A 25,235-nucleotide genomic window follows, 5' to 3' on the forward strand; every position below is an offset into this window, starting at 1 on the left:
TTCTAGGCCTGCATCCCTCAAAATTGCTCTTGTTCTTTCTAACAATGTTCTATTCATCCGCTCTGCTACTCCATTTTGTTGAGGAGTGTTCGCCACTGTGAACTGTCTTTTGATGCCTTCTTTCCTGCAAAAGTCATCAAATTCTTCGCTTGTGTATTCTCCTCCATTATCTGTTCTGAAACACTTAATCTTATTCCAAGAATCAAGTTCCACCCACGCTTTGATTTTTTGAAAGTTGAAAACACGTCTGACTTCTTTTTAATAGGGTACACCCAACATCTCCTGGAGTAGTCATCAATAAAAGAGACAAAGTATTTTGCTCCGCCTAGGGATGTAACTGGTGTTTGCCATACGTCAGAATGAACCAATTCCAGAACACTTTTGCCTCTAGAATTTGACTTGTTGAATTTCAACCGGTGTTGCTTACTTGTTATACAATGCTCACACAAAGGCAGTGATACCTTTGTTAAGCCTGGAAGTAGCTTTTGCTCCACAAGGACTTTCATTCCTTGTTCTGATATGTGTCCAAGTTTCTGATGCCATAGCATTGCAGAATCTGAAATACACGAGGCAACAGAGGCTTCTGCTTCTAGCAAAGTCTCTCCCTTCAGCATGTACAAGTTTGTTGCTATCTTCTCGCCTTTCAGCACCACAAGCGCTCCACGGAAAACCTTCATGATTCCTTTCCGTGTTTCAATCTTGCTAGCATTATTATCCAACAATCCGTAGGATAATAAATTTTTCTTCAAGCCTTTCACGTGCCGCACATCTTGAACAACTTTAATTGTTCCATCATACATCTTTAATTTAATGGTTCCCATACCAACGATATCTAAGGCATGATCATTGTAACTATACACAGATCCTCCTAAGACAGGTTCATAATGCTGGAACCATTCTCTTCTTGAGGTCATGTGATATGTTGCTCCTGAATCAATGAGCCATATATCTGTAAATCTTTTTCTGCCTTCCATGGTGGTTGACGCTTCACAGCATAGATCATCTCCATCATCTGAAGTGTTTGCGGTATTGCCTTGTGGATTGGAGTTTTTATTGAAACTCCAACAATCCTTCTTCAAGTGACCCTTTTTTCTACAGTGATAGCACTTTAAATTCTTTTTGCTTCTGGACTTCGATCTACCATGTTTGTGACTGCTGCTTTGGCCACGTTCTGTTGATCTCCCTCTTGTCGTTGTCAACGCTTTTGCGTGTTGTAGATTTACTTGTCTGTCTTCCTTGTTCTTGCACCGATTTTCTTCTTGTAAAACAACAGCTGCAACGTCATCGAAGACTAGACTGGTGACATTATTGTTTGTCAAGTTGATGATGAGTTGATCATACGAATCCGGTAGACTTTGAAGTAGAAGTTCAGCACGTTCTTGTTCTCTTATTATACATCATAAGGATGTAAGCTGAGAAAATAACGTGTTCAATGTGTTTAAGTGCTCCGTCACTGAAGTAGATTCTGAAATCCGGAGAGTATACAATTTCCTCTTAAGGAAAATTTTATTGTGCAACGATGTGGCCTCGTACAATTTGGTGAGATGATCCCATATCTCCTTAGCTGTCTTTTTCTCCTCGATGCTTGACAATACTTCATCTGCTAATGCTAGATGAAAGTTTGCCATAGGTTTCCTTTCCATCTCGTTCCATTTGTTGTCATCTATGAAATCCATCGGCCTTTCACTGATAGCTGCTAGACAACCCTCTTTCCTCAGGATGACCTTCATCTTCAATTTCCACAATGAGAAATTTCTCCCATTAAATTTTTAATATCAAATTTCGTTGTCATAGCTTCTTTTACGGATAGCTCCCACTATTTCACTATCGTGAATAGTTCTCTAAAACCTTCAAAGAATGGGTAATAACTTCTTACTTTCTTATGTTAGAGGATCCACCTTTTGGTGGCAACCACAAAGACAATAAGCAGATATTACACACTCTAATTTGGCTCTGATATCAATTGTTGTGGAAGACGGCTATCGGATAGAGCAAAAACGCAACTGGTAATTTGACAAAATAAAAATTGAAGATAAAAGAGACACAAAATTTATGTGGAAAATCCCTAAATAATATAGGGTAAAAACCACGGGCAACGATAGAAGAATTTCACTATGAGAAAATAGGAATTACAACTTTTCTCGATCTACCAAGGAGAAAACAATGATAATTCTCTCTTGATAAAAAAGGAGAAAACAACTCTCAAGAAACTCTCTAAATTCTCTCTAGTATTGGAAGAAAGCTAGAATGCTTTGGGATGATTTAGAAGCTAAATGAGATAGGGTATTTATAGTTAAAGCTTAAGGACTAATCTTGTAAATACCCTAAAGTGAAGGACTAATTTTAATTATCCCTTTTAATTTTTTCAACAAAAGTTGGCTTCCTAATTTTGTTCAAAGCAGCCGGCTACCAACCAACTTAGACTTTCAACACATAATTGACCAAAAATTTTTCAGGAAACATTTTACAACCAATGTAACTACTTGAGCATTTCTCATCGCCTACTACCATCAGTGGGCAATACATGCTGCTTCTCTAGTATTCAAGTTTCAACAAAGGGTTACAGATTTAGCTTGTGAAATTTCAAGTAAAATGTAATAAGATCTAAGCCTAAAAGAAAGACATATCAGGCGGAGGTCCATAAACAGTCTACCATGAGAAAGGGATAACCCAGCCACCACCCCCGTTACCTGGAAGAAAAAAAACTTGTGTGTACTTGAAATTCTTAAAGAAATATTTAACGGACCAAGAAAGGATGTCAACAAATAATATGGACGTGGTTAAAAGTTCTTTAACTGTACATAAAATTAGTCTTTATGATGAAACAAATCTGAAACAAATCTGAAACAAACTCGATAACATGTGGATGAAGTTTTAGTCACTTTCCTTTATATTTGTACACTTTTGCTCACAAAATTTAAAAAACATAAGTTTTGTTCACTTACGTTATTGTTTATTAAGTTTTGGTCATATAAACGTTGAAAGTCGTTAGTTTGATGACATGAACCGTTAGTAAAATAGTTTAATTTTTATTTTAACTCCCAAACTCTAGACAAAATACTTATTATGGGTATTTTCATAAATTCAAATTAGTTTAGGGACAATATTTCAATTTACCCATTTTTTAAATATTTTTTCTCCGCAAACCCCAATATTGCTCATCTTTTCTCTGCTTCTTCTTCAGACATCTATGTTCCATTGCAATAGCCTTCTTGTTTCTAATTATTAGTAATAATTATTTGAAGTCAAATTAGATGGGTTATCAGTTGTAAGAAAATGTATAAAAAGAAATAATGAAGATTGTAAAAATACAGAGAATTTGCCATTAAAACTCTGAAAGATTCACAACCACGACAATGCCACTGTCTCGAGCCAACAAAAATAGAGCTTCTTTAATAGCGACGTTATTGATGACACAATACCATGTTTCCATCTCTGACGTGTTGTTGTTGACCAACAAAATCCTCGCGATGTGAAAGATCATCGAGAATGTTTCGTCGCATCCGAATGTGATCGACCTCCACGACGTTGAATATTAAACTAACTTTCACTTAGAATTGGAGCTTTGCTCCAATGGTGTGTTGTTTGATCGGGTCGTCACGGAATTAAGGTACTCGGAGGTCGGCGAGGTGGCGTTGGTGCGACAGATCACGCAAGCCATAGGGGTTATGGTGATTCACATGGATACAAAATCGGAAAATTGATTGTTCTTGAGCAAAAACAAAGATTCGACGTTGAAGATCGTCGATCTTGGATTGAGTTCAATGAATGAATTCAATGACCTAGTTGTTGAGTTATTTTGATCCATTGATTATGATCCACTGAATGTGATTTCTTGAGGGAAAATTGCCACAAAGAGTGATATCAGGTTATCAAAGTTATTTGGATCCATTGATTTGTTTTCTTGTTCCATGTTGCACTTGACATTCTACAATCTCAATCTTTGGAAATTGAACTTTAGTTTGTATAGCTAAGATCACCCAACTTCATTTTATCTTTAGAGTTTTATCCCAAAACTAATTTGAATTTATAAAAAGACTCATAATCAATATTTTCTCTAAAGTGTAGGAGTTAAAATGAAAATTAAACCATTTTACTAACGGGCCATGTTATCAAACTAACGACACTCAACGTCCAAGTGACCAAAATTTAATAAAACGATAGCACAAGTGACCATTTTTTTAGTTAGTAAAAATGTGCAAGTATGAAAGGAAAGTTACCAAAACTTAATCCACGTATTATTTATATAGAAATTATATAATTTTATTTTTATATATTTATCGTGTCATGTTAAAACGAAAAGAAAGTGACCAAATATTATTTTTTTTATTTCAATGGAGAGAAGTTTATAATATCTAAACGAAGCGACATATTCTATAGTTTACTCTAACCATGACAGGATAGATGGAAATGTTATTATTCCATTTGCTAATCATACTGAAGTACCCTCTCAAACTAAGGAGGGGAATGAAGATTTTAGTAGGCTCAAGAATGTGCCAAGGACTGAATTAAAGGACAGGAATGACACTGCTCGCACCGAGGTGTGTGTGCACATATTTTGTATTATTATCATTACTGCCATTACATTGCATGTTTCATTGTTATACCTATTGCTTTTCATTGCATTGCATGCTTTAAATCATAATCGTAATCTCCTGCTGTTTTCTTTTTCTGTATATATATATATCCTTAACTGTTATTACTATTTATGCTCTGTCGGACTTGGCATTGCTTTGGGAAATCTTGGTATGAACTTTTATGGTCATTTGATATTTTGTCTTGCATTCTTTAAGTTAAATCCCTATTTGTTCATTTATTCATATAATGTTTTATTTTTTTCATCTGTCTTATGTTTTGATTGTTGTTGTAGTTGGAGAATTCAGTTGATGACTCTTCCCAAGGGACAAATAGATGCACTTTACCAATCCCCAGAACAGAGCACGTCTCTCTCCTAAACATAGACGAACCTAAAAGGTGGATGAGAAGGAGAAAAATAAATAAATGGACCAATGAGGAAGAAAATGCTTTGGCAGAGGGTGTACGAAAGTAAGTGGTTAACATATATCTGAGGTTCTGCACTTAATTTTCGGTGTATAATCCTGTTATCATATTAAATTTTCTCTAGGGTTCTGCTTTAGTAGTAGTTACTTTGTTTAGCCAATATGAGATGAGATAGTTCTGGTAGTTTTATAACCATTGCTTTCCCACTATTCATAATGCAGGTATGGATACCGGTGGACACGCATATTGGAAACCTATCAGGAAATATCTAGAGATAGAACTGCGGTAAGTATTTCACATGCTTTATATGACGTGTCAACTTTTTCATTTTGATGGATAATTTATAATATATGTTTTCGTTATATATCAGGTTGATCTCAAAGATAAATGGAGAAACTTGCAAAGAAAGTGATGCTTGGATCCTTTTGGGGTTTTTTTCTTTCTTTTTGTATACTTTTTAGCCGACATAGCATTTACCTTTAGTTGTAAAATTCCCACTTAAGAATGGTTTGGTTTTGTTGAGAGTGATGACATTGAGATAGTGGTTCCAATGTAAAAGCACCTAACACCATCATGGGTTTTTGACAAATTTCTTTAATTCCTTGTCATTGCTAACTGCAACTAATTGCTTTGTCAAAACACAGCAAATTAGCCACATGTTTTTCTAGGTTTCTACAATGGAAATGTCATGCTTTATATGTTATGTAACTGGTGTTTTATGTGGCTACTGTGAGGGTATCGTATTTATAATATATCTATAACACATTACATTTATTCAGGAGTGTTTAAGGGCTCTACCAAATTTACAGTAAGGTTCTGGTATAGAGTTATTACAGGAGCACTAAGCGGAAACGACATAGCCTAGTATGTGTCCCATTGATGCAGTGGATGTGTATAGTCCAGGTGTTGTATTTAGTAAAATTGCAGCCATGAAATCTGCTATGTGTACCACGTGATCATTCTTAGAGATGCGTAAAAAATTCGAATATCCAATTTTGTGAAAAAAATATCCGAAACCGGATTTGGAAAAAACCAGTTTTTTTTAAACCGGATCGGATATTTTAAAACCGGATAGTATAACCGGTTTGAGAAAAAATTAGACGACCGGATTTTTTACCGGATTAAAAACCGGTTTGAAAAAAACCGGATAAAAAATCAGTTTTTTATCCGGAAAAAAATCCGGTCTGGGGTTTAAAAATCCGGTCTGGAGTTTAAAAAATTGGATGACCGAATTTTTTACCGGATTAAAAACCGGTTTTTTTAAAAAATCGGTTTTTTTCAAACCGAAACCGGTTACACCGGTTACATCATCCGGCCCTCCAAACCGGTTATGATCCGAACCAATTTTTTTATAAACCGATTTTTTGACTTAGTAAAAAAACTGAATCGATTTTTATCCGATCCGGATCAAATTTATATCCGACTATGTGCATCTCTAATCATTCTTATTTGCTACTACACGTTGATTTCCAATGTTTGCCATACTACCTCTCCAGCCACGTCAAAGTTAGCACTTACTTGTAAAATATATTTAAAAATTAATTAATTGAATGTTATTAAAAAATACTTTCTTAATTTTTTAATAATAAATCTTAAATTAAAATTAAAATCTTTAGGCGTAAAAAATAAATAAATACCGCTCACTTTTATAGAGTCAATAGTACACGTGTTTATAATGAAAGAATTCACAAATGCAACAATCATAGTTTGAATCAAATTATCTTAGTAATTAAAGGAATGATTGTTAGTTTTGAAAGTTTTGAATTTGAGCACTAATAATTACATTAGGAATGATCGAGTGTTTATTATCAAATGGTTAAGAATAAAAATTATTTTAGAATCACCTTAGCTTAAAAAATACAATAACTATATATTTTTCATGAATAAAAAAAGAGTTTAGTGTTATATGACTCGTAAAACTAACTTTTGTTTATATCATTAAATAACATTTATGGTATAAATTTTAATAGAAAATAAGTATCTAAATTATAAAATTTTCAAAGTTTTAAACATTTTCTTTTTGTGACTAACGTTTCATTTCGTAATGATTTTTAGGTTGTTTGTTGAAAAATTTGTTATATTTATTAGAAAAATAGATATATTCAGTATTTGATTTCTCAAAAACGATCCAAATTTCAAAATTTTCTCTATATTTGGTTTTAAGTTTTACAAAAGGGATTTTTTTTAATTTTTTTTTTTACTTTGTTTCCCTAAAAAGTCCAAGTGGATAAAAAAAGATGATCAAAAGTCATGGATCACATATTTATTAAATAGTTTTTTAACGGATTCACAAGACTTGAAACGCCGCCGTTGTAATGAAACCTCAACCTTGATTCAGTCGATGTTGCACTTGCAAGAAGGATTTTGATTCTCTCTTTCTTTTCTGCGATCCAATTATATTTTGATTGCAATAAGCGAAATGTGATTTCTAAGGGTGAATAATCGGATTTTGTTGCTCCATCAAAGAAGGAAACAATAATATTAAATCCGAGCAGAGGCCACTATCTTCAAAATCGAATGTTTTTAACGTACTCTTCATGCATATATATATTATTATGATACAAGCATTACATTACGTTATAATCATAATCGTATATTATATATGTATCTTATTTACATGTATAAAAAACTAGATCAAATACTATTTAAGGGGGGAAACATGCTGTATTCATCTTAAAATAACAAGAACGATAATAAATAATTCATGACTGATTACAAGACACAAATAACAACATACTGAAGAGTATATATTTCAAATATGAAAGTAGAACACGAAGTAACAGAGACGATACACAAACATGAAATAACAGATGCAGTTGATCCATAATTTGTTTAATAAGATGGCCGTCTGATGACTTGGATCTTGTAGTCTGCTTGAGGCCCCCACCCGTCGTTGTGGTAAATGACGACCTGGTCACCAACTTGAACGTTATTGCATCCGAAGAATTGTACCCAATGGGGACCCGACAGGATCCGTTTGTTTCCCTTAACCCTGTATTTGAACGTCCATGGAGAGTTACATTCATCTACCACGGCCACACCGCTAGCCTCGGCATTGGGGAATGGTTCGGAACTGAATTTTCCCGTAACCGTGAGTTGTCGTGAATCATTTTCGTCGACCACCTTCCACAAAAGCGCCATTTGACGTAGAGAAGTTGAAGATTTCTTGTTTTGGCCTGGGTATTGAATGATGAAGATGAAGATGAAGAAACAACCAGGAGCATTGCTATTTATAGTGCGAATCCTGGTCGTATGAAAAACAAGATCGATCGGTTTAGTTCGCAAGGTTTCATGCTATTGCTCTGCTGTTATCGCTACCTCGTAAAACATAAACAGACGCGCTACGTTATTTTGTTGGGAAATTTCATTCTATATTATCTGAACTGCCCGATATCTCAGTCAGTACTGTGGATAAGATGATAAAAAATAACGTAAAAAACCGTTTTTGTGTTCGATCGGCATACTTTTTGTTAAATTGAAGAAGATATTAAAGAAAACACTTTTAATGAATTTGACTACGAGGGTCAGCAAAAATGGCGGCACGAGGGGAAATATCTCGCGTCGTCTTCTGCTTGCGACAAATGGTGTGAGTTAGGTTGACGTTTGTCCGTCTCGCGCCGTAACATTCTCTAGTATCATATTGCAGTAAAGCGCGAGCAGCTTGCGAGTCGGTTCCGATGTTGCTTAGCGTCCAATACTCCCCTCGGCCTTCGAAACATTGTTTGGACTTTTGTTAATTTTTTAAAGGTATAATGCAATTTGTACTCTTCCAACTTGACAACATTTCTAATTATATATCTATTTTTTCATTCACATCCACAGTGACTAGATTTTGTCCCTACCAATTTGAATAAAAAACAAAGTTCAAATACTTTATTAAATAAAAAATAGGTTCCTAACTGAATCTTAAAATTAAGTTAATACGTTTAATTTAATGAATTGAAATATCAAATTAAATTTAGAAGTTAAATTAGATAACAAAAATGTATATTTACCTGTAGAAAAAGGGAAAGTAGGGCCATGGAGAGATTGTTTGAGGGCTTTTTCTAGTTTGGGCTGTTACATGTTGAAAGGCTCAATAGCAGGAAATGTTCATTTAAAAGGATATATCAATATTAAATGGGCTAATGTAAACAGAAATTGGCCTCAAATATCTTGTGGCCAGAGCTGCAAAATCCTCCCCTAATCTAATCTTCTTCCCAACTATTCATCCAAATACTTCACCTTTTCCATCATCTCTTCTCCATACAATAACCAAACCCAATTCCTGTTGTCTTTCAACTTTCATTTTACTGTCTAGCAATGGCAACAACCTCAGCTACATACTCTTCACCCATGTTGGTGTTGCCACCACCATTGGCCACCCCAGGAGAAAGACTGGTAGTGTTCATGTGAATTTCATAACAGGGTTGAACTCTTTCGGTGGATTGATAGCTCATACCATTGGCCACCCGCGCTTTGAAGTTTTTGAAAGTTGAAAACACATCTGACTTCTTCTTAATAGGGTACACCCAATATCTCCTTGAGTAGTCATCAATAAATGAGACAAAGTATTTTGCTCCGCCTAGGGATATAACTGGTGCTTGCCATACGTCAGAGTGAACCAATTCTAGAACACTTTTGCCTCTAGAATTTGATGTGTTGAATTTCAACCGGTGCTGCTTACTTGTTATGCAATGCTCACACAAAGGCAGTGATACCTTTGTTAAGCCTGGAAGTAGCTTTTGCTCCACAAGGACTTTCATTCCTTGTTCTGACATGTATCCAAGTTTCTGATGCCATAACATTGTAGAATCTGAACTACATGAGGAAACAAAGGCTTCTACTTCTAGCACAGTCTCTTCCTTCAACATGTACAAGTTTGCTGCTATCTTTTCATCTTTCAGCACCACAAGCGCTCCACGGAACACCTTCATGATTCCTTTCCGTGTTTCAATCTTGCTTGCATTATTATCCAATAATCCGTAGGATAATAAATTTTTCTTCAGGCCTTTCACGTGCCGCACATCTCGAACAACTTTAATCGTTCCATCATACATCTTCAATTTGATGGTTCCCACGCCAACTATCTCTAAGGCATGATCATTGCAACTATACACAGATCCTCCTAAGACAGGTTAATAATGATGTAACCATTATCTTCTTGAGGTCATGTGATATGTTGCTCCCAAATCAATGACCCATATATTTGCATATCTCTTTCTACCTTCAACGGTGGTTGACGCTTCACAGCATAGAGCATCTCCATCATCTGAAGTATTTGCGGTTTTTCCTTGTAGATTGGAGTTTTTATTTAGACTCCAACAATCCTTCTTCAAGTGACCCTTCTTTCCACAGTTGTAGCACTTTAAATTCTTCTTGCTTCTTGACTTTGATCTACCATGTTTGTGACTGTTGCTTTGGCCACGTTCCGTTGATCTCCCTCTTATCGTTGTCAACGCTTCTGCTTGTTGCAGATTTGCTTGTATGTCTTCCTTGTTTTTGCACCGATTTTCTTCTTGTAGAACAGCAGCTGCAACGTCATCAAAGACTAGACTGGTGACATTACTGTTTGTCAAGTTGATGATGAGTTGATCATACGAATCAGGTAGACTTTGAAGTAGAAGTTCAACACGTTCTTGTTCTCCTATTATACATCTTAAAGATGTAAGCTGAGAAAATAATGTGTTCGGTGTGTTTAAGTGCTCCGTCACTGAAGTAGATTCTGGCATACGGAGAGTATACAATTTCCTCTTAAGGAAAATTTTATTGTGCAACGATGTGGCCTCGTACAATTTGGTGAGATGATCCCATATCTCATTCGCTGTCTTCTTCTCCTCGATGCTTGACAATACTTCATCTGCTAATGCTAGATGAAAGTTTTCCATAGCATTCACATCTATCTCAATCAATTTGTTGTCATCTGTGAAATCCACTGGCCTTTCACTGATAGCTGCTAGATAACCGTCTTTCCTTAGGATAGCCTTCATCTTCAATTTCCACAATAAGAAATTTCTCCCATTGAATTTTTCAATATCAATTTTCGTTGCCATAGCTTCTTTTACGGATAGCTCCCACTATTTCACTATCGTGAATAGTTCTCTAGAACCTTCAAAGAATGGGTAATACCTTCTTACTTTCTTATGTTGTAGGATCCACCTTTTAGTGGTAACCACAAAGATAATAAACAGATATTACACACTCTAATCTGGCTCGGACACCGATTGTTGCGGAAGACGACTATCCAATAAAGAAAAATCACAACTGATAATTTGAGAAAATAAAAATGAAGATAAAAGAGACTCAAAATTTACGTGAAAAACTCCTAAATAATATAGGGTAAAAACCACGGGCAACGGTAGAAGAATTTCACTATGAGAAAATATGAATTACAAATTCTCTCGATCGACCAAGGAGAAAACAATGATAATTCTCTCTTGATAAAAAGGAGAAAACAACTCTCAAGAAACTCTCTAAATTCTCTCTAGTATTGGAAGAAAGCTAGAATGCTTTGAGATGGTTTTGAAGCTAAATGAGCTAGGGTATTTATAGTTGAAGCTTAATTAATTTTTTTTCCAACATTTGCATGCTACTTTCGGTGCATGCCAAATATTCAACAGTTGGCTGCTGCCACCACCATTGGCCACCCCAGGAGAAAGACTGGTAGTGTTCATGTGAATTTCATAACAGGGTTGAACTCTTTCGGTGGATTGAAAGCTCATACCAAAGTAGTCTCACTTGGCCAACCAGTGTGCATTCAACAATCTTTTGCAAACTTTATCAGCTCACTCAAAGCTCCATCAAGTGGGAAAGGTAGAGGTGGTGGTGGTGTACTCTCTTCAACTTGCAATGCAATTGGTGAGATATTCAGGATTACATCGATCATGAATGGACTTGTTCTCGTCGGATTTGCAGTGGGATTCGTTCTCCTTCGAATCGAAGCGTCTTTGGAAGAAGCCGAGTCATGAGTGAGAAATTCAAGATTTGCTTTATCAATGTCTCTACCGAATTTGCACTTTGATTGCTATGTGAAAACGTAATTGTTTTTCAATTCCAACTAAATTAGCACTTTGGGTTGCTGTTTTAAAACTCTATATCGAATAAAATATATTAATAGACAAATTTCTTTAGTTCCTTGTCATTTCTAATTGCAACTATCTGTTTTGTCTAAGCACATCAAGTTAGCAACATGTTTCTATGGCTTATATAATAGAAATGTAATGTTTTATGTCTTGTTTAACTGATGTCTAATACGACTTATTTATAAACCGTCTACAACATTATATACTTATCCATGAGTGTTTAAGTTCAATATCAGCCATTGTTGTCCATGTTACACTTACATGTTTATCAAAGTTAATTCTTAGGGATCAGTTTGCTTTAAGCTATCCATTGTTATAGGAACATCGCTCCCTCTTATTTGAAGTTTCTCGTATTCGGTTGATTGTGTCCTCAGGGTGGTTTTCCAGTAAATTTTAGGCAGATGAATCCTGTGAATATCATAATTCCAGACTCAAGAGAGTATCCAACTGGATTGCAAGTTGCTTAATGCTCTGGCCCTTATATCTGCTTCATTTGATAAACACACGTTGTCACCGCCGCTTTCGGCAGACTGCATTATGCATCCTCAGGGAACAAAATGAGGACTCCATAGTATAAATCCCATGTTCATGAACCAATAACCCTGGAATACAACAAAACCGATAGAACAAGAACCGCGGGCAAGCTAGTTGGTAGAAACATTATTGATGTAGCTGCCAGTAGGGAGATGAGCAATATGAGCTGCAAGAACCAGTGATAATGGCCTTCAAGTCCAACATGATCGACATAGTGAAAATGGAGGAAGAAAAGCTCCTGACTAGAGACAGATGCCACAACAATTCCTGAAGAAGCTGATAGAATCTCTGTTGATTGAGTTAACTCCGCAGAAAGAGTGAAACCTGCAAACCACGACCACGACCACGACCACGAGACGGGACGGGACGGACGGCGGCGGTGCGCGAGAGTCCCCCTTGTTCTCTTTCACTCAACAAGGAAGTGGGAAATCCAAGCCTTAAATACCCATTCTCAATAGTGTTTCCAATACTATGTGGGATTGAGTATTACCAACACTTATTTCCAATGCTAAGTTGAAACATTTAACATTTAACATTTGGAAGTTGGAACACATTTAACCAAGTGAACATTCTTTCGGTGGCCAAGATAATTAAGTTGGAACACATTTAATCAATGCTTGAGAAGGCAATGTACTTAAATATTGCAAAACAAACCAAGTTTTCCCAACTCGATTACAAATATCACTTAATTATCTTGGCCACCGAAAGGATGTTCACTTGGTTAAATGTGTTCCAACTTCCAAATGTTAAATGTTTCAACTTAGCATTGGAAACAAGTGTTGGTAATACTCAATCCCACATAGTATTGGAAACACTATTGGGAATGGGTATTTAAGGCTTGGATTTCCCACTTCCTTGTTGAGTGAAAGAGAACAAGCGTTGTGATTTTCGACTATCGCATTGCGAATTTGATAATCGTGTTGCGAATCTGGAAACTGAGTTGAAAAATTGGAGTTCGCATTGCAAATTTGACTATCGCGTTGCGAATTTGATTATCGCGTTACGAATTTGACTTTCGCGTTGCGAATTTGGAACCTGGGTTGCGAATTTATTGGTTATTTTGGAAAATCCAAAAAAAGTTGGTTAAAATCGTATATTATAAGGCATTTTCGGTCACTAAGGTTAAGGTACTAATTTTTTTAGATATATTAATTTATTTTGTTAAAACCATTTTTATATTAAATTTATAAATAAATTTAAAAAAAATTGGTGTCATTTCACACCCCTCATCATAACTTGACTACACTAGTGAATATAACATGATGGATTAATATGATTGCGTGCTCGAAGCCGTCGAGCTCGATAGGAAAGCGAATAAAAGGCAAGTCCAATATTTGCATGAAAATTGCTAGCAGCCTAGCAGGAAAAAGGACATGACAAAAATTAGCTCCTAATATGTATGGTTTAGTGCGTAGGTCCAGAGTTTTATTGTTTGGGCGGTTTTGGTTTTTCAGGGGTTTGATTCTCAAATTCGGGTGGAGGCCTTCGTCCCTAGGCATGTTTATCAAGCGTCTAGGACTTCTTGGTTCAAGTGCAAAGTAAAGTTCAAGGTTTTCACCAAAAGCATTCATCTCAAGGTAGGGTTTAAGATCAAATTTAAAGTTTAGGATTTAAAGTTTTAAGATTTAGAATTAAAGTTCAATGGGTAGGATCCATGGTTTTTTGTTCTAGCCCAAGACTGGTTTTTCAAGGTTCTGGTTCCCAAACTTGAGCTAATCTCAAACTTTATATTTTAGGCTATAAGATTTGAGGTTTAGAGTTAGGAATTAGTGAGTGAGGTTCAGAGTTTCTTGGTTCATACTTAAGACTTATGACCCAAGGTAAGATTTAGGGTAAAAGGTTTAGACTAAGGGTCATATGTCCAATATAATGTTTAGGATTGAGTGTTAGGGTTTAAGGTTTATGATTTAGAGACTAAATTCTAGCACTTATTGTGCATTTAGGATGAATGTCCAAGGTTTAGAGTTTAGAGTTAGTATTTAGATTACAGGGTTTAGTATGTAGGGCTCATAGTTCCCTAGTTCAGGCTTATGTCCTTCGACTCATAGCAAAGTTTGGTGTATATGGCTTAAGTTCAGACTAAGGGACTTCGACAATTATGTTAGGGTTTAAAGTTTATGATTTAAGATTAGAGTTTACTATTTTTTAGGTAGGATAGAAGGTTTATGATTTATGGTTAGAGGTTTAAAATATTTTAAAAGATCAATTTATATATAATATAAATTTATTTTTTTAAGAAATATAATATAAATTTAAAATTTTAAAAACATTAAGAAAAATTATGTTTTTATCATAAATAGTTTAAAATTTACATTTATTTAATTAAGACAAAGTATAGGATTGACTTATACATTCATTAATTTAATGTTAATAAAATGTTAAAACTATAATATAATTATAATAGAGAAGCAATCAATTTTTAATCCCAATTAAATAGTGAAAAAAATTATAATTAGATTAGAATTACTTATAAAAATATTATTAAAATCAAAACTATGATCTTATTAACGATTATCATTAAAGCTATAAAATGAAGGCTTTAACGACAACAATTAATAATATCCATTGTAAAGATGTTGCTAACAATATAAAAGAGCTCTATCCATTCTGAAGCAATACTAGTTGGGGAAAGTTTTGAAAAAATGGAGGATATTTCGCCTTCTGCTCTACGCATTATTAAGCAATTCTACACTCAGCCAAACTGAAACAATGGCGGCAACTACAACCACTATGATCAATTTTGTCTCATACTAAAGCCTTGATTCTCCGATCAATTCAAAAAAGGATGACGGATTACTATTTTCACGATGGGGTTCTTGAATCCATGATCCTCGTCGATGAGCTCGACCGTGGACGGGGCGTTCATGCCTCTGACGCCATGCGGGAAGCTTTTTGCGCCCTTGCTGTACATCGTACGCTGCGGTGGTTACACTTCTCGTGGGACGACTATTTTGACGACGTACGGAGGATTTGGGTAAAGGAAATTGGGGATTTGGAGGTGTCTGGTGCCTCCTGCCTTCTTTCGACTGATTTAGCTAGATGGAGGAAGGATACCGAAGCGGAACTGTGGGATCGAGAGACCGCTAAGAGGCTGTTACGCATTGAAACTGCTGATGAAGCGCGGCGCCTAGTTCGAGTTTATTTAGAGGAGGCCTTCAGTCAATTGCCAGGGGATACCACTGCTGATGGTGTTGCCTATGCTCCTGCTTCTGCTCCTACTGAAGGGAACGGTAGGTTCCTCTTCCCTTTCTTCTTTTGATTTTATTCCAAAGTCTTAATATTTTTTATTATGCTATGTCATTTATATGTTTAATTTGCAGTATAATATTTTGTTCTAAGATGTTATATCATATGTGGCAGAACCTAAAAGATTTCATTCTGAAGGCTCTCAAGGCCATGGAAATAACGAACAGGGGGCACCTAATGAGGCCATCAAAAAAGACCATGACAATATAGATGGAAATGCTCTTATTCCATTTGCTAATCATACGGGAGAACCCTCTCAAACTAAGGAGGGGAATGAAGATTTTAGCAGGGCTAGGCTCAAGAAAGTGCCAAGCACCAAGGACAGGAATGCCACTGCTCGCACTGAGGTCTGTGTGCGCATATTTATATTATTATCATTACTGGCATTACATTGCATGTTCCATTGTTTTAACTATTACTTTTCATTGCATTGCATGCTTTAAATCATAATCGTAATCTCCTGCTATGTTTTCTTTTTCTATATAAATCCTTAACTGTTATTACTATTTATGCTCTGTCTGACTTGGCATTGTTTTGTGAAATCTTGGGATGATCTTTTATGGTCATTTGATAGTTTGTCTTGCATTCTTTAAGTTAAATCCCTATTTGTTCATTTAATCATATAATGTTTTTTTTGGTTTTTCATCTGTCTTATGTTATGATTGTTGTTGTAGTTGGAGGATTCAGTTGATGACTCTTCCCAAGGGATTTAACTTAAAGAATGCAAGACAAATATAGCAAGATGGACAAATATGCTTGCGTACTCAAGGCCATCGAGTTCGAAAGGAAAGCGAATAAAAGGTAAGTCTAATATTTGCATGAAAATTGCTAACAGGGAAAAGGCCAATATAAAAATCAGCTCCAAATGTTTGAATCTAGAAACATGGCCATGGAGAGGATACCAGAACCTTACTGTAAATTTGGTAGAGCCCTTGAGACAATAGGCTCTAATATTGTTGATGGCGTGCCACAGGCCAAGAAGGGTAAATGCCGGGCCTGGCACCAAATGTCCTACAAATGTGCCCTTGGAAGTTTTTGTTTTCAGGTATGAAGATTTTGCATCTGTTTTAATCCACCAACCAAAATTTATATACCAGAAATGATCGTAGATACGTCGTGTTAAAAGTTCATATGGTAGTGACTTATTCAATGATTTGGTGCTCCATGCATGTGTTTCCACAAACCAAATAAAGCCAAGAAAAGACGGCCAACTTCAGTGAAACCTTTCAAAATTAGAAGAGAAAGATGATGCATCCGATAAGGAAGTGTTTAACTGTATATAGCATATTACTAAAGTAGAAAAGCGAAGAAGACACCCCTTGATTTCACTTCAAGATGTCCAAAATTGACATAAGACATTGAGGGTAGCGCGCTGGAAGATCATGGTCCGGATCAACCAAGGAATATACATCAAAGTCAGAAGAACAGACAGCGTGGAATTCATCTTTGGTGTCTGTAAAACCACCAAAGAAACCAAATCTTTCATTTTCTGGTACAAAAGGAATGGCCTTTCAAGGTTTATGAGGACAAGAACTTTACTAGTGGAAAACGGGATGCCTCCAATATAATAAGGCAAAAAGATGTTCCACTCAGCCAAATAAATGCATTTCTTTACGGAACTTCAGTAACTAATTAGTGAAGTAATGACAAAAAAAATTAATAATATTGCCCCAGGAGATTGTAGTGACATGAAAAAGATGTTTTCTATTGGTCCAGCTCTCGACCAAAGAGGTTACTAGCAATCAAAATATCACCTTCAATAATAAAAACCTACTATCTTCGTGAACTTTTATCATTGATGTTCCTTGTAGAACTCATGCAGGTTTCATGTCAATTTTTGAATGAATATTATCTCACGTCTCCACTGTGTCCACAATCATTTTCTTCCGAGAATATATTATTATTATTATTATTATCATTATTATACTACAATTATTATTATTATTATTATTATTACAAATATTACAAAATCGGAGCCCAGTTACAAATGAAGACCCGAAGGCCCAAGATCCGAAGGCCTAAGACCCGTGCCAGGCCCATAATCAAAGAAAGCCCAGATGACCCAAACCCAATTAGGGTTTCTTCACACATCTCCAGCCGTCACAGATCACAACCGTTGGATTTGGAGAGATCTAACGTTCCAAATCCAATCGAGAAAGAATCCTAGGGTTGGTGGGACTATTCCGGCGCCGCCTCCAGATGGTCCACTCCGACGTTGCCACGGCGCTGCCGCCTCCAACAGAAGGATCCAGAAGAAGCGAGGATAGTCGCACACTTCATCAGCTATATGGTGAGTCAACATCGTAGATCCAGTGATTCACCGAACGAACAGTATTTTGAGGCCTATAAAAAGCCTCGATTTCCCTGCAAAAAAAAAGAACAACAACAGCAAGAACGGGAAGAGAGCAAGCAACACCAACGAGCAACAAAAACAAATAAACCGAAAGGAGAAGAAAGGAGAGGAGACTTACCGAGGAGCTCAAACGTCGTCGGAAACCGTCGTTAACCGAAGGTAAAATCTCAGATCTAGGCCGATTGAAAAGTTTTTAGGAAAAAAGGAGGGTGGTTTCGGCTTTAGGGTGTTTTGATCTATATTTTGAGCTATTTTGATTTTTTCCAATCGTGAATAGTGACTAGAAAAGTAATAGGCACCGGTGAATAGTGATCGACGGTGGCTAGAATAGTGACCGGCCGATGGTCGGTGACTAGAGCTCCCTCTGGTGAGGGAATTTAGAGAGAAGGGAGAGCTTCTCTCTCTAAGGAGAGAGAAACAAAATGAACAAATGAGAAGAATTAAGGATTTTAGGCCTATTTTGGCCTATTTATACCCAAATCAAAACTACATCGTTTTGGGGAGGGAATGTCTGTGTAATTTCGGGATTGGTTTAACCTTGTCTGTGGTCCCTATATTCTGTAATTTTCCATTATAGTAACCAAAATCAGGTTTCTATATCTTTTAATTTTGTCTTCACATTTTATTTATTTTTATTTTAGTCATTACCCGTATATTTACATATATTTAAATAATATTTTAGGATTATTTACACTTTTAATATATATATTTTATAATATTTTGAATATTGACCAATAATTTATATTTTTAAAATTTAATCCTATATTATTATTTTGGTTATTATTTAATTGCAACTTTATTTTATTTTTATTATTACCTTTTATGTTTAAATATTTTAAATCTAGTATTTATCTATTACTTTTTATTTTAGTCACATATGTATCCTAATAATATATACTAGTGTTTTAAATAAAATAAAATATTTAATAATTAAATAACAAAGTAATAATAAAAAATTAGAAAGGTGGAACACTATAATTATGGATGTTTCATTTTAAAATGTATTTACATGTTCACTAAGTTTTGTCCACAAATTTTTTCCATATTTAAATAATCCCACGTTTTTTATTTTAATTAATTATAATGCTTCATTTTTTATTTGTTTTCTTAAAATATGTATTTTATTCTCTTAATTTTAATATTTTTAATATTTTCATATTATTATAGGATTATTTACAACTATAGTACTTTGCATATTATGTAGTTATAATAGTAACCTTAATTTTTATATTTTATTGATTAAATCATTAAAATTATTATATGTAATTGGGTTATATTATTTTATACAATAAGTCAGAAAATATTTTCTTAACTGATTAGGAAAGTATATTCTTAACTGATTAGGAAAGTATTTTAAATCATTAAAATTATTATATGTACTTTGCATATTAAGTAGTTATAATAATAACCTTAATACCATTATTAAAGTTTAAGGAAGCATTCATCTCAAGGTAGGGTTTAGGATTAAATTTAAAGTTTAGGATTTAATGTTTTAAGATTTAGAATTAAAGTTCACTGGGTAGGATCCATGGTTTTTTGTTCTAGCCCAAGGTTGGCTTTTTCAAGGTTCTGGTTCCCAAACTTGAGCTATGAGCTTTCAACCCCAAACAAAGTTATCAAGCGATTAATTTTTAAACTCTAAACCTTAAATCTCAAACTTTATATTTTAGGTTATAAGATTTGAGGTTTAGAGTTAGGAATTAGTGAGTGAGGTTCAGAGTTTCTTGATTCAGACTTAAGACTTATGACCCAAAGTAAGATTTAGGGTATAAGATTTAGACTAAGGGTCATATGTCCAATATAACGTTTAGGATTGAGTGTTAGGGTTTAAGGTTTATGATTTAGAGACTAAGTTTTAGCACTTATTGTGCATTTAGGATGTAGGTCCAAGGTTTAGAGTTTAGAGTTAGTATTTAGGTTACAGGGTTTAATATGTAGGGCTCATAGTTCCCTAGTTCAGGCTTATGTCCTTCGACTCATAGCAAAGTTTGGTGTATATGGCTTAAGTTCAGACTAAGGGACTTCGACAATTATGTTAGGGTTTAAAGTTTATGATTTAAGATTAGAGTTTACGATTTATTAGGTAGGATAGAAGGTTTATGATTTATGGTTAGAAATTTAAAATATTTTAAAAGTTCAATTTATATATAATATAAATTAATGTTTTTGAAGAAATATAATATAAATTTTAAATTTTAAAAACATTAAGAAAAATTATGTTTTTATCATAAATATTTTAAAATTTACATTTATTTAATTAAGACAAACTATAGGATTGAAGACTTTCATTCATATTATACATTCATTAATTTAATGTTAATAAAATGTTAAAAATATAATTATATTAGAGAAGCAATCAATTTTTAATCCCAATTAAATAGTGAAAATAAATTATAATTAGATTAAAATTACTTATAATAATATTATTAAATTCAAAACTATGATGTTATTAACGATTATCGTTTAAGCGATAATACGAAGGCTTTAATGACAACAATTAATAATATCCATTGTTAAGATGTTGCTAACAATATAAAAGTGCTCTATCCATTCTCAAGCAATACTAGTAGGGGAAAGTTTTGGAAAAATGGAGGATATTTCGACTTCTGCTCTACGCATTCTTAAGCAATTCTACACTCAGCCAAACGAAAACAATGGTGGCAACTACAATGACTATGATCAATTTTGTCTCCATACTAAAGCCTTGATTCTCCGATCAATTCAAAAAAGGATGGATTACTATTTTCACGATGGGGTTCTTGAATCCATGATCCTCGTCGATGAACTCGACCGCGGACGGGGCGTACATGCCTCTGACGCCATGCGGAAAGCTTTTTGCGCCCTTGCTGTACATCGTACGCTGATGTGGTTACACTTGTCGTGGGATGACTATTTTGACGCCGTACGGAGGATTTGGGTAAAGGAAATTGGGGATTTGGAGCTGTCTGGTGCCTCCTGCCTTATTTCAACTGATTTAGCTAGATGGAGGAAGGATATCGAAGCGGCACTGTGGGATCGAGAGACCGCTAAGAGGCTATTACGCATTGAAACTGCTGATGAAGTGCGGCGCCTAGTTCGAGTTTATTTAGAGGAGGCCTTCAGTCGATTGCCAGGGGAATCTTTTGATTTTATTCCAAAGTCTTAATATTTTTTATTATGCTATGTCATTTATATGTTTAATTTGCAGTATAATATTTTGTTCTAAGATGTTATATCATATGTGGCAGAACCTAAAAGATTGCATTCTGAAGGCTCTCAAGGCCATGGAAATAACGAACAGGGGGCACCTAATGAGGCCATCAAAAAAGACCATGACAGTATAGATGGAAATGCTCTTATTCCATTTGCTAATCATACGGGAGAACCCTCTCAAACTAAGGAGGGGAATGAAGATTTTAGCAGGGCTAGGCCCAAGAAAGTGCCAAGCACCAAGGACAGGAATGCCACTGCTCGCACTGAGGTCTGTGTGCGCATACTTGTATTATTATCATTACTGGCATTACATTGCATGTTCCATTGTTTTAACTTTTGCTTTCATTGCATTGCAGGCTTTAAATCCTAATCGTAATCTCCTGCTGTTTTCTTTTTCTGTATATATATATATCCTTAACTGTTATTACTATTTATGCTCTGTCGGACTTGGCATTGCTTTGGGAAATCTTGGTATGAACTTTTATGGTCATTTGATATTTTGTCTTGCATTCTTTAAGTTAAATCCCTATTTGTTCATTTAATCATATAATGTTTTGGTTTTTCATCTGTCTTATGTTATGATTGTTGTTGTAGTTGGAGGATTCAGTTGATGACTCTTCCCAAGGGACAAATAGATGCACTTTACCAAGCCCCAGGACAGAACACATCTCTCTCCTAAACGTAGACGAACCTAAAAGGTGGATGAGACGGAGAAAAGTAAATAAATGGACCTACGAGGAAGAAAATGCTTTGGCAGAGGGTGTACGAAAGTAAGTGGTTAACATATAACTGAGGTTCTGCATTTAATTTTCGGTGTATAATCCTGTTAGCATATTAAATTTGCTCTAGGTTTTTGCTTTAGTAATTGTTACTACTTGTTTAACCAGTATGAGAAGAGATAGTTCTGGTAGTTTATAACCATTGCTTTCCCACTAAGATTATTTTCATAATGCAGGTATGGATACCAGTGGACACGCATATTGGAAACCTATCAAGAAATATGTAGAGAGAGAACTGCTGTAAGTATATCACCTGCTTTATATGATGTGTCAACATATTCATTTTGATGGATAATTTATAATATATGTTCTTTGTTATTTATCAGGTTGACCTCAAAGATAAATGGAGAAACTTGCAAAGGAAATGATGCTTGGAATCACATTTGGTTCTCTTCTTTTGTGGTGAACTGTAACGGTCTTATGAAAATTGTATAATATGCTAACTGTTCGTACTGGACCAGATTTGAATTAGTTAATCTGTAAACTGGCCTTCATTTTGGATTTTTTTGTATACTTTAGCAATGGGGATGGTATAGTAATGATGATTGAAGTGGCAATGTTTTGGTGGATGTAAATGTTTTGTTGAGGCTGATGACATTGAGAAAGTGGTTCCAATGTAATAGCACCTAACACCATCATGGTTTTGACAAATTTCTCTAGTTCCTTATCATTTCTAACTGCAACTGATTGCTTTGTCTAAACACTGCAAGTTAGCAACATGTTTTATATGGCTTCTGGAATGGAAATTTCATGTTTTATATGTTTTGTTTAATTGGTGTTTTATGTGGCTACTGTGAGGGATATCGTATTTATAATACATCTACAACACATTACATTTATTCAGAAGTGTTTATGTTCAATATCAACCACTGCTGTCCATCATACACTTACATGTTTATCAAACAAAGCTAAACACCTAGGGATCAGCTTGCTTGAAGCTATCCATAGTTATATAAACATTGCTGCCTCTAATTTGAAGTTGCTTGTATTTTGTTGATTGTGGTCTCGGGTGCATTTTCCAGCAAAATTTAGGCAGATGAATCCTGTGAATATCATAATTCCAGAGAGTATCCAACTGAATTGCAAGTTTTTTTATAGGAAAGTAGGCCTCGCTAAAAAACCCCTTCATGATTAATGAAGCACAAGGTGCTCCTTAATCAACGGAAGGAGGAAAAGAGTGCCTTAGGATTCATTAATAACCAAAATATACATAATGTTTAAAAACAAACATAACCACTTCCTTTACAATAACCAACCCAAAGACTAAATTAGCTAATCCCAACAGTAAACTAGCCAATACCAGCCTTAGCTAAACTATCAGCGTTAACATTGGCTGACCTAGCAACCCATCTAATAATACCATTCAAGTCCCTTAACTTAGTAACAATATCTTTCACTAAGTTTAAGTAGACACAGGGACAGCGATCATAATTCTTGACCCACTCCACTGCTAGTTTACTATCTGTTTCCATAATTAATCATTCCTTAAACCGCTGATGAATCGAATCAAAGAAAGTTAAGCCCCTCTTTACTGCCATAAGCTCAATTAACAAAGGAGGACTTGGACCAGCAGCCTCTTGGAAAGAACCCATCACCGAGCCATCCTCAACTCTAAAAATTCCCCCAACACCACTTTTCCTCCAATCTCCATTCACTGCTGCATCCACATTTAATTTAATAAAGCCCTTTGGAGGAGGAGACCAAGACAGAATTTCAATGATAGAACACCTTGAATTAGAGCAACAATCCCCAAGAGATGGATCAGTAATGAGAGAGTCCTTTACAATAGAGACCTCCTTGAAATTAGCTAAGAACCAAGTAGTCAACCTACATCTTGTCATAAAAAAACAAATCAATATGGTCTAACGTTCCCCCATCAAACACAGTGTCATTCCTAAATTTCCAGATAGTCCATAGCACCACACCCGGAATAAAGGACCAAATTTTAGAGTTAGGAACCATATGTTCCCAAGCTAACATAAAATTTTGAGCATTGGCCTACAAAATCGAATATACTCCCCAAAATTTCAAAAATTTATTCCATAGGGTCCATGCCATAAAGCAAGTAAAAAATAGATGTGATGAAGATTCAACCTCCTTTTTACATAATAGACAAGTCACATCTAAAATAGCTGAAATTCCTCTCCTTTGTAGCTCTTGTCTGACTAGCAATCTTTGATACACCACCTGCCACATAAAGACCTCCACTCTATGAGGCACCAAGCCTCTCCAAATGTATCTCATCCAAAAGGAATCTACTGTCGAAACAGGACAGCAAGACTTAACACTAGAATTAACAAAATATATCCCATCCCCATTCCCTCTCCAAACCAGCCCATCTGTCAACTCATGGGACAAAGTTATATTATGAATTAAAGCCATTAAATCACAGTACTGAACTATTTCCCAGTCACTCAAATTCCTTCTCATTTGAACATGCCAAGACCAAACTGTAGACCGAAACTCTCCAAACTCATTGAGCTTCCCATTTTTGTTTAAGGATAAAACAAACAATCTCGGGAAAACCACTTTAAGGGGGGAATCAATTACCCAGTTATCAAACCAAAAACTGATTTTGTCTCCATTGCCCACACGAACTTCAAACAGACTTCGACATTTAGCTCCAAACTGATCCTCTTTGAAATGATTTTAGACTACCGATTTCCAAATCCAAGAAGTATGTGCAGGAAGTTTTTCCTTAAAAATTAGCAACCTAGGGTCCATATTATACTTACTGCATATTACCTTTTTCCACACTGTCTCCCTTTCATTCGCAAACCTCCAAGACCACTTCCCTAGGAGAGCTCTATTCAAATAATTAAGATCTAAAACACCAAGACCACCAGCACTTTTTGCAAAGAACACTGTCGACCGGTTTACCCAATGAATTTTTTTGACCTCCACCCCATAAAAATCTGGCCATGATGGAATTAAGTTTAACAATCACGGAAGAAGGGATTTTAAACAGGGACATGTAATAAGTGGGTAATGAGCATAAAACAACCTTCAATAAGACTAATCTCCCTGCTATTGACAGAGTCCTCGCCTTCCAACCAGCTAACTACTTGT

At 35.3% G+C, this 25,235-nt stretch overlaps 2 protein-coding genes and 1 pseudogene across 2 annotated transcripts; 2 read left to right on the plus strand and 1 right to left on the minus strand.

Moving 5' to 3' along the window:
* The first annotated feature begins 9,310 nt into the window (after positions 1-9,310).
* Positions 9,311-12,110, plus strand: LOC120164418. The gene is made up of 2 exons (XM_039174155.1): positions 9,311-9,342; positions 11,604-12,110. The coding sequence occupies exons 1-2, from the start codon at positions 9,337-9,339 to the stop codon at positions 11,946-11,948; spliced, it is 351 nt and encodes a 116-aa protein (XP_039030086.1). The 5' UTR covers positions 9,311-9,336; the 3' UTR covers positions 11,949-12,110.
* A 233-nt stretch (positions 12,111-12,343) lies between these two features.
* LOC120164435 lies at positions 12,344-18,144 on the minus strand (annotated as a pseudogene).
* A 2,638-nt stretch (positions 18,145-20,782) lies between these two features.
* On the plus strand, positions 20,783-22,534 carry LOC120164436. The gene is made up of 6 exons (XM_039174160.1): positions 20,783-21,296; positions 21,423-21,655; positions 21,744-21,785; positions 21,982-22,157; positions 22,343-22,406; positions 22,493-22,534. The coding sequence occupies exons 1-6, from the start codon at positions 20,783-20,785 to the stop codon at positions 22,532-22,534; spliced, it is 1,071 nt and encodes a 356-aa protein (XP_039030091.1).
* The last annotated feature ends 2,701 nt before the right edge of the window (positions 22,535-25,235 follow it).

The sequence above is a fragment of the Hibiscus syriacus genome, unplaced genomic scaffold (assembly GCF_006381635.1).
Source record: "Hibiscus syriacus cultivar Baekdansim isolate YM2019G1 unplaced genomic scaffold, ASM638163v2 tig00111522_pilon, whole genome shotgun sequence".
In the NCBI taxonomy this organism is placed as follows: domain Eukaryota; kingdom Viridiplantae; phylum Streptophyta; class Magnoliopsida; order Malvales; family Malvaceae; genus Hibiscus; species Hibiscus syriacus.

Coding starts and splice junctions, on each gene's coding strand:
- LOC120164436 (XM_039174160.1), top strand. CDS start 20,783: ATGGAGGATATTTCGACTTCTGCTCTACGCATTCTTAAGCAATTCTAC. Junction 21,297..21,422: donor TTATTTAGAGGAGGCCTTCA/GTCGATTGCCAG, acceptor CATATGTGGCAG/AACCTAAAAGATTGCATTCT. Junction 21,786..21,981: donor TCCTGCTGTTTTCTTTTTCT/GTATATATATAT, acceptor TTGTTGTTGTAG/TTGGAGGATTCAGTTGATGA.